This window comes from Gobio gobio (genome assembly GCF_949357685.1).
Source record: "Gobio gobio genome assembly, chromosome: 20".
NCBI classification, from domain to species: Eukaryota; Metazoa; Chordata; class Actinopteri; order Cypriniformes; family Gobionidae; genus Gobio; species Gobio gobio.
This window is the reverse complement of record NC_137113.1, coordinates 27,429,461-27,440,093: the sequence shown is the minus strand read 5'-3', so window position 1 is coordinate 27,440,093 and position 10,633 is coordinate 27,429,461. Positions and strand designations below refer to the sequence as shown.

At 34.3% G+C, this 10,633-nt stretch overlaps 1 protein-coding gene across 3 annotated transcripts; it reads right to left on the bottom strand.

The window, feature by feature from the left end:
• Positions 1-339: 339 nt before the first annotated feature.
• On the bottom strand, positions 340-9,114 carry eif2ak1 (eukaryotic translation initiation factor 2-alpha kinase 1). 3 transcript variants are annotated; one of them, XM_079801085.1, is made up of 16 exons: positions 8,904-9,114; positions 8,203-8,361; positions 7,457-7,624; positions 7,225-7,361; positions 7,054-7,091; positions 6,272-6,371; positions 6,085-6,165; positions 5,905-6,001; positions 5,745-5,805; positions 5,294-5,654; positions 4,891-5,002; positions 4,527-4,633; positions 2,377-2,506; positions 2,107-2,186; positions 1,715-1,948; positions 340-691 (listed from the first exon to the last, which is right to left on the bottom strand). In XM_079801085.1, the coding sequence occupies exons 2-16, from the start codon at positions 8,351-8,353 to the stop codon at positions 572-574; spliced, it is 1,977 nt and encodes a 658-aa protein (XP_079657211.1). In that variant the 5' UTR covers positions 8,354-8,361; positions 8,904-9,114; the 3' UTR covers positions 340-571. The 3 variants fall into 3 exon arrangements, with proteins under 3 accessions (XP_079657211.1, XP_079657210.1, XP_079657212.1); XM_079801084.1 differs by lacking the exon at positions 8,904-9,114 and having other exon boundaries at positions 8,203-8,560; XM_079801086.1 differs by lacking the exons at positions 8,203-8,361; positions 8,904-9,114 and adding an exon at positions 7,753-8,151 and having other exon boundaries at positions 356-691.
• Between the last annotated feature and the right edge of the window lie 1,519 nt (positions 9,115-10,633).

The window sequence follows — 10,633 nt, the reverse complement described above, 5'->3', positions numbered from 1 at the left end:
TGGATAAAAGCTGACAACTAGTGTTTCGTACATATTTATATAATTGTAGAGGCAGATTTTAATATCTAATAGTGGGTAATGGGTGTTGGTGGATCGTACGGTAGGTAGGCTATGGCATCTCAGTATCCACCTTGACAATGATAGAATTACTACCTCATTGAATGTAATTCTAAGTTAAAGTTTTGTATATATATGTTTTTGTTTTATATATAATGACCTCATTACATTTTAAACACATTAATAATGTATTATTAAAAAAATTGTATAATGTAGCTTTGAGTATTATTAATATTCATAATAATTATTAAAACATGCAATAATTGTAATGAATATTACTGTAGTGTAAGGCTGTTTTGAGGAACTATTTACTTAGCTTTCAAGAGTCAGATAAATGGAGACTAATACACCATTGGCATGGGACTTTACTTTACAGATCTTTTGTAAAGTTAAAAATGGCACTCATTCATATACATACATAGCTGCACTCACACATACAACCATTTCCAAACAACAATTTACAAGATTTACAAGTATTGAGAGCACTTATATCAGTACAAAAGAGCTACTGTTATTATGTCTTTTCTGGACTGTCTATTGCATTTTGTGAGATCTGTAGCTCACTGATTTGCCTCCTGAGCTGAACAATTTCTTCTTCTTGTTCATCAATCTTGCGCTTTAAACTGTGGATAACCTACAAGAAAGAATGAAAGCACATTTTTTACAGAGTTACAAGTTCCAAAGTTTCTTCAAAATATGAGGATAACTAAAATTAGGTTATATGTAGCCTAACATTTGTTTTGTTCAATTTATGGGGGTAAAAACATTAGAGACCCAAAAATGAAAATTCTTCGGAAGACAAATGAATATCTTTTGATGATATCTGAGAGCTTTCTGTCCCTCCATAGACAGCTACGCACCTGAAACTTTGACGCTTCAAAAATGTCATAACGAGATCGTAAACCTAATCCATATAAATCACTTTATACGATGAACAGATTGAATTTAGGCTGTTATTCACATATAAAAATTCATCAACTCACACATCAGTTGTGGTAAACCAATGGAAGCTCAAGCATGTTCGCTTGATGTGCAAGAACCAATGAGTTTCATTGTCAAGAGGTTTGTTCTCGTGCATCAAGAAAGTCCAGTTGAGCTTCTGTTTATGTTTGCTGATCAATGTTTATATGTGAATACAATACTAAATTCAATCTGTTCATCGTATAAAGCGATCAAGTCTCTTCAGAAAATGTGGACTAAACCACTAAATTCATATGGATTAGTTTTACGATTTCTTTATGAACTTTTTGAAGCATCAAAGTTTTAGTTGCGTAGCTTTATATGGAGGGACAGAAACCGCTCAGATTTCATCAAAAAGTTTGTGTTCCATTATGTTCCAAAAGTTTCATCTTCATTTGCGTTCCGAAGATGAACACATTTCAGGTTTGGAACAACATGAGGGTGAGTAATTACAACAACACCTTTATTTATATAGCACTTTTTACAATGCCGATTGTTTCAAAGCAGCTTCACAGTGTTAAACAGGAAAATAATGCAACAGAATTTGATTCGGCTGTATAACCGCTCTGGAGAAAACGGTGATGTCATCCAGCTCATTTCAATTATCATATAGTGACAATAAGTAAGTAATTAAAGACAGAATTTTCATTTTTGGGTGAACTAACAACGCTATTAAAATATATAAAGCCACGCATACCATATCACTGGAGCTGAAAATGTCACTCTGAAGTAACTGAGATGCACTTGGTCGCATTGAGGGATCAGAGCTGGTCAGCAGACTGATATTTTTGGCCAAAAGTGGCCAGTTGTTGGACAGTGTGTTAGGGATCTTGCCCTGTCGTAGTTCTCCAAGTGTGTGCACACGCTCCATCTCAGTCCCAAATGGCTGGAATAACTCAAATGCAATCACTCCTATACTGTACATATCTGACTGTATAAATAAAAACAAGTACTGAGCATCAAGTACTACCACATTTTTAGTATGAGCCTAAGATGAAACAATCACACATTGAAGTACAGCACATAAAACAACAGAAATAACTAGATAGAAATTTCATTATAACACTTTGTAGCTTTACAGTACCCTACCTTTGAATCATAATGAGAACCCTCAAGTTGTTCTGGGGCAGCGTAAACAAAAGTTCCCACTCCACTAGTGTGAGCTGAGTCTGAAAAGTGTGATCAGAAATTGTTTAGTCCAAGGTTGCATTCATTCACAGCTGCCATGTGCCATCTAATGTTACCTGCTATTAAACCAGCAAACAGAAAAATAAGAATATTCAAACTACAATTTCTAAAAGTATTTTCAGAATTTGCAATAACTAAAATAAAATTTGCTCTAGTGAATAGTGCTGTCACCTGTGTTTACACCTGCTTGAGAGCTGGAGGGCAGCTGCTCATGCTCGTCCATTATAATGTTTTGGCAAGCCAAGCCAAAGTCCCCAATCTTCACATGGCACTCAGGTCCATGTAAAAAAATGTTTCTAGGCTGTAAATAAATACATATACATTTTAATTTGCAACAAACACTATAAAACACAGTGAATTTGAGCAACTTTAAATAGAGTAGTTTAAACTGAGATGATACTAGCACTAACTGTTTAATTAAACTAAATAAATAATATGGAGAGGACCCATAATGTGCAGTTCAAGTATGGATTTTGCATTATAAATTAAAAAAATATATATATCAGGTTTTTATTGTTACACAAATAGGACATCCACAGTAATAAATATCCTAAATTAACAGTTTTAAGATATTCATCTCTGATGAAAATTAGATTTGTGTGTGAAGAATTTCATAGGTAACTGTGTGTTCTAGCCTTTTGTTAACTAAAATGTGTGTGTGAAGATCCAAAGGGGATTTGGGGGTATTACCAGAACTATCAAACCTTCCTGTTAAAAACAGATAAAGAGTGTGCTTGTAAGGGATAAGAAAAGTGCTTGTCAAATTATTATAATTTTTTTTAATTCTGTAAAAGAAGTAGTTAACTTTAAAAAGAAAATGACCGCAAGACATTACTCACCCTCGAGCCATCCTAGGTGTATATGACTTTCTTCCTTCTGATGAACACAATCAAAGTTATTTTAATAAAAACGCTTCCAAGCTGTATAATGGCAGTGACGGGGCCCATTGAGTTTGAATCTCTAAAAAGTGCATCCATTCATCATAAACATACTCCACATTGCTCTGGGGAGTTAATAAAGGCCTTCTGAAGCGAATCGATGGGGTTTTGTAAGAAAAAAATCCATATTTAAAACTTTAGAAAGTAAAATATCTAGCTTAGCTTAGAGTAAGGTCAATTAATTTGGGTGCCAGACAGGCAATCCTGCCAATATTTTAAGAGAATAACCCAGATAGCATAAATACCACTCATTACATAAACTCAATATAAATCACAAAGGACATATCCCGTTTAGAAAGGGTTTTTGTATTTCACAAAAAAATGGCAAATTAACAACTAAACAACCACACTAAACTTTCAAGTGATAAACAAATCAAAAGAATTAAAACTAAATGAAAAAATCTTTGAAGTACCGTAAATGCTGCATTCATTTTCATTTCAAGATCCCCAGGTTCAGGAGTTCCATTTTCCCATAAACAAGAGCAAATAAAAATAAAAATTTTGGGGCAAAGAAAAGAATTGGCAAAAGTCAATGGAAAAATAAGAAATAAAATAAATTGTATATGTTACTCACGTCACGGCTTAGTATGAGAGAAACCGTCGTAGGACGCAAGCGTTTTTAACTGTGAGACGGTCTGACGAAAGCTAGTTAATATACTTCATAAAGTTTTAAATATGGATTTTTTCTTACAAAACCCCATCGATTCTCTTCAGAAGGCCTTTATTAACAACCCCCGGAGCCGTGTGAAGTACGTTTATGATGAATGGATGCACTTTTTTCAAAGTTAATGGACTACTGCAATTATAAAGCTTGGAAGCATCAGGATATTTATTAATATAATTCCGATTGTGTTCATCAGAAAGAAGAAAGTCATACACCCAGGATGGCTTAAGGGTGAGTTAATCATGGGGTAATTATCATTTTAAAGTGAACTACTCCTTTAAATGTTATGCTGGCTATAAACTGTAGCTTTTCCTGTAGCTCAAACAGTAGAGCATGGCGCTAGCAATGCCAAGGTCATGGACTCGATCCCCAGGGAAAGCAAGAACTGACAAAATGTGTACCTTGAATGCAATGTAAGTCGCTTTGGATAAAAGCGTCTGCCAAATGCATAAATGTAAATGTAAACTGGTATGAGGCCACTGGATGTATGAGTAAAATGAGTAAAGCAATTGTTAAGAGCAATTTATTTTAAGTCCAACCTCAAAAGCACAAGTATGCTTTGCACATTGTTGTGCCACACCTGTCCAACATTAAAACTCTAGGCCTCCTACCATGTAGACGAATGATCCAGTTTTTATGCCAACAAGCTTTACAGGAACTAGATATATGTAGGGTGCACAATACCAAGTTATGTAAACCAACAAAATAAATTCACATACCTTTAGGTCTCTGTGCATAATTCCACGGGAATGAATGTACTCCACTCCTTCAAGTATTTTCTTTAAAATCTTCAATGCCCGTTCACAGTCTATTGACTCACAAGGATCTGTGGATGAATGTATTGGTTAAAAATGCTCAAAATAATTCAACAATATAATTATATGCTGGGATTGTGTATTCAAAACATCTAACTCTGCAAATCAGCTTTTCTTGTCTTTCATGTTTAGGCATGTTCCAGCCCATGCAAAAACAGGAAAAGCGTGTAGATAAGTATATGAGACATACTACCTATTAATTGGCATCTAAAGAAGGAAGTATAAATACCCTAAATTATAGTGACTCATATGAATAAAGTGATCTCACCTATTGACATCAAGAGTCCCGCCGTGGTCCTTGAGTTTCTTTCTTGTATCCAGTCTTTCAAAGATCGCTCACAAAGCTGCATTTGTATATACAGCATTAAGTGGAACTGAACCTATAGACAGGAACAAGCATAAACATAATATTAACATAAAATATTACAACATTTTAATTAAATTAATGGTTAAATGATAATACCACTTTTAAAAAAAAAAATTAAATAGGCTAATTTTCCAACAAACAGTTGAGAATTGAGCTATGCTAAAAGTGCTACCGCCAGACCAGGAGATCGGCTGAATGGATTCGAAAACGGTAAAACTCAACTGTTTAACTCTAGGGGAGTTGGAAAATGAGCCTATTTTCAAAAAAAGTGGCGTTTTCCTTTAACATTTAGTGGACCGCTTACCTCCTGCGCCTGCTTTTCAGACCATTCAGTAGTGTCCATATCAATGTAAGAGTTATTGTTATTGTTCAATTCCAGTTTATTTTGACTGAGGTCGTCCTCTGAGAGTGTTGAGCTGTCCCATTTAGCTGCAGGGCATTTGTTCACCATAGAGCGAGGCTTTCCCAGAAACACACATGGAACAAAGTTCTGTGGGTTGCGGACATTTTTGGGGCAAACAGCATGTCCCATCTCTTCTTTTGAAGTTGAGGGCTTCACTGACATGCTTTCTATTGTAGCCTGATTTTCTTTGGCTTCTGCTTGTTCAGAATGTTCAAAAACAATGGACGATCCATTGCTGCTGTTAGTGTTTTCCTGTGCGCACCTGAAGCAAGATGCATTTTCAAATATACTATTTTAAATGCGTTACAATGAGTTATTTGTGTTGGGAAAAAAATGTGTCAAACCATCTTACCCATCTTTCTGTGATGGTTTCTCTAATGCTGGAAACGTTTGTGAAACAAGGGATTTGGGATCTAGTAAGATAAACAGAAAATTTTACAATTTTGCACGATTCCAGGTGTATCACCTAATGTAACCAATGTTATTGAGAGCACATCATCAGAACAATGTACTTTTCACAGCAGGCTGAACGTGCTCCATCCATGCAGTGTGATAGCCAACGATATTGGAATGCTGAAGGCTGGAGAGAACTTTAACCTCTCTAAGAACCTGCGAGGAGATAAAAAAGACATAATAGAAAAATCATGGGGGTACATTAGAACTATAATAACTGAATCTGTGACATACTTTACCTTCATGCAGTCGTCTCTTGTTACTTTCTTGATTAGAATTTTTTTCACAGCGTATTCCTGACCATCAAGCTTGTTTGTGACCTAAAACAGTATGAGTGAAAGAGAAAAAGACTGTTTTTAGTGCGCACCTTTCAACAATATGTGGTTTCCATCTTTGGAGGACAATATGATTAAAACTTTTTCTTACCTTAAACACTTTGCCATAGGATCCTTTACCCAATGTTGCGATTTCTTCAAATTCACTAAGGTAACGGGATGTCTGTGCTTGGAAAAGACCATCTTTGGGTCTAGGATAGAAAAGCATATCTCAATTATTTGAAATGTTATAATACTGTACATTGTCGTTTAAAAGTTTGGGGTGAGTACAATTTTTAAAATGCAAAAATGTATACTTTTATTCAGCAACGATGCATTAGATTGACCAAAAGTAGAAGTAAAAGCATTTATAATGTTACAAATGATTATTTCTATTTCAAATAAATGCTGTTCTTTTGAATTTTCTATTCATCAAAGAATCCTGAAAAAAATGATTTCCACAAAATATTAAGCAAACATTGATGATAATTACAAGCTTTTTGAGCACCAAATCAGCTTATTCAAACCATTTTTAGTCTGTTTTTTCCATCACAAGAATAAATTTGATTTTAAAATATATTAATATAGAAAACAGTTATTTTAAATTGTAATAATATTTCATAATATTACTGTTTTTGCAGTATTTTTGACCAAATAAATGCAGCCTTGGTGGGCATAAGAAAAACTGACAGACCCCAAACGTTTGAACGGTAGTGTATTACAAAGCAATTTTGTAATATTCAAAAGATGACTGTTTCCACACCAGCAAACACCTCAGTTATTTTCTGAGGCTGCATTTATATGAAAAATACAAATATGCTATCTGAAAATGCTATATGAATCCTAATATGTTTGAATATAAAGTGGAGGTGCTACAAGTGTAAATGTTTTCACCTTAGACTCTGGTCTTCTGTACTCAAATATCTATGTTCCTGCAAAATCCAAAAGATGAACAGGTAGGACAAAATAAGAATTTACTTTCTTTTGGTTTTGTTTAGAGAGCATCAGCTGGACAGATATCGCAAAACAAATAAATTACATTGATGACGAATTAAGTTAGATTACCTGGGGGAAAAGTGATGAGCTGGTCGCATGCAGGAGCTCTGTGAACGCCCGGTTATGCTGTAGTCGGACTGTGCTGAACTCATCACTGATAGCCAGTGGAGAGAGGAGGTTCATGGTTGCTAAATGCTGGCCCGTCACTGAAACATCAGAGGCATTTGAGAAACATCATTTTAAGACAAATAGCAAATAAAAATGTTTTGCCTTTTATAAGCCAATATCAGTGATGGCTTACCTTTAAACAGCATGCGTGAGCGTGTGGGATCACTCTCGTAAACAAAGCACAAGTGTTCCAGAAGAGATCCCAGCAGCAGTTGGTTGGGAATGGCAGAGGCAAATTCCTGGATCGACGGATACTGTTTCCCCACCAGCAACACCTCACAGTTACTGTCTGAGTCTGAGGCTGCATTTATATGAAAAATACAAAGGGGGATGAATCCTAATACGTTTGACCATATTTGAATATAAATTATGAAGAGAAAAAAAAAGACCAAAATGAGTCTTAAACGACTTGGATTGGATATGTCTTACCTTCAGCAATAACTTTGGCAATTAAAGCCATAATGTCCATTTCCCCTGAATCCATTCAGACACCATATATTTACTGTACTCTTAACAGCTGAGCAAATAGAAATATACCAATGCTGCATCTTGTGTGAACATCAGGGGTGGGTAAGGTCTTAGTAACTTATCAGCTTGAAACAGTTTCAAGTTACCCCCCACACCCCTAACAAGTGGGGGTGTGGGGGGGCATCTTAAAATTGCATTATTACATTTTAGTCATTTGGACATACTATTTTAACAGTTTTTGCACCTGATATTTGGTGTCTAACATCCAAAAAAAGTAAATAATCATAAAACTAACGCCAACCCCCTGTTTTGTTTTAAGAGCCCAGACTCTAACCATGACTACTCTGTTAACAGTGCAATGTCATGGAATAAAAGGGGCTGTACTTAATATTGTTGTTGGAGTGGACTCACTGTCAAATTGGACGTCATCCTCCGTATCTGTCAGGCTGAACATTCCTCCTGTAGGTCCTCTGTCTTGGGTGAAAATGCCCCGTCTGATATGAAGGCTACTGCGGCTGTTCAGATTGGAAACTACACTGCTACTCGAACTTTCTGCTGCCATGAGTGTCTCTGTTGTGTGAAACATGACGTTTTTCAAAGACACTTCTGTGCATTACATTCAGTAGCTCCATTCAGAAAGGGCAAACTTTCAAAAACCCAACCCTTTTGATTGGGCAAACAACCCCACTCACAAGTTTTAAAACTGGCCGATTAAAAATATCACCGTAAACTGACAGTAACCTGCCATGTTTCAAGGGACAGGAGTAAGGAAGTATCTCAAAATTTGTATCATATATGATGAACAAAACAAGACAATAATGCATCAAAACGTTAATCGAATATACGTTTTGTTTATGGGTTCGAAAAACTTGTATCTCTATATAAAAATACACATAAGAAGACAATAATATCAACAACGTTGTTGAGTCAGTGTCAGTTTCGGCTATTATCAGATTTGAACTTTGCACACAGTCCCTGCTCAGGCAATCACGCGCAGGATGATGTAATGTTTCAAAATATAACGTTAAAATCGGTATTTGGTTTTGTTACAAAGCATCACAATATGATACATCAATAACATTAACTGATCAATAAACTAGGAGAATATATACATTTGTTGGGGAAAATTTGGTTCCACACAGACTTCGCAGGGAAAAAACCGCATTAATGCTGCCGTAAATACACGTTTCCTAGAATAGGACATGAACGTTAAAAAAAATCTAAAACACAAAAATGTACGTGGCATAAAGTAATTTAAAAAAAGGATGAAAGCCGACAGTGCTTGTCCTTCATCTTCATTTAGCTTTATGGCGGATTGCAACCATAACTTATCAGGTGCATACCGCCACCTACTGTACCAGAGTATGAAGCATGGATTTAAGGTTCAATGAAACTACTTTACACACACACACACACACACACACACACACACATATATATATATATATATATATATATATATATATATATATATATATATATATATATATATATATATATATATATATATATATATATATATATATATATATATATATATATATATATATATATATATATATATATATATATATATATATTTAAAAAAATACATTCCAAACATTCATTTGATTGAGTTTTACCTAACAGAAACAATGTTTTATTTAACCCTGTGTGGTCAAACCTCCGTCTGGTTAAGCCGACAGTACAGTAGGCAACAGTTTTTTTTTTTTTTTTTTTGTATTATTTATTTTTATTTTTTTTTATTGTAAGACAATTTTTACAAAAAAAATGACAAAGACAATACAACATAAACATGCTCCATTTCTTTCTTGAATGTTATAATGGTTTTTTTACAGGAAAATTTACATTTGTGAACATGGAATTTTGCCATTAAAAGAATAAAATGTATTATATAGACCTGAGTGCGTTTGTCTTTATAGTTCTCCAAAAGCCCAAATAATAAATGTCTCCAGAATAACACAAATTTGTTATCAATGTTCTTTGTGATAAAATCACAAACATTTTGCCAAAACTGTCTTACATATGGGCAGTGCCAAAATAAATGAACCACAGTTTCAGGGCTACTGTCACAAAAAAAGTGCAATTAAAATCAATATCACCTTTAGATTTTACAAAGTAATGTTTCACTGGGTAAATCCTATGTATAATTTTAAATGATACCTCTTTGACTTTGTTTGTAATTAAATATTGATTAGGTATAAGCCAGACCATACAGTAGAGTCTAAAAAGCGATTCCAATGTGAGTAAATATAAGTCAAAGACACAATGTTTCTTTGAAATAACTCTCTTATGGATCTGTTTTGTGAGTTAAATGAAAAACAAATATTACATAAGAACTCACTATAGTAGGTGGGGACCATTGTTGAATGTTAAGTCTTTCTTGATGTCTAAACAACATACATTTTAGGGGATATAGCACCAAAAACTTTTGCATAGTGGTGTTACAGGAATCTTATAATGTGCCAAAAACTCATTGTAAGTGAAAAGAAAGCCATTTTAATTAAATAACTGATCCACCAATATAATGCCATTATCAAACCAATGTTTCAAAAATAATGATTTGCGTTTATTGCCTAATATATCCCTATTGTTCCACATATAATACTTATGTGGTGAAAAAATTGTGTTTGTAGATCAAGGACCATGATAAAAAGGCCTGACGATGAAATTCAGATAGTTTCATAGGTATTTTGTCAATACTATAATTACAACCAAGAAGAAAATCGATATTACCAAAGTATGAAAAAATATGTGAGGGGATAAAATTCCAAATAGAATTAGGATTTCTAACAATTTGACTAAGCCAATTAACTTTAAATGTATTATTCAACGTTTCAAA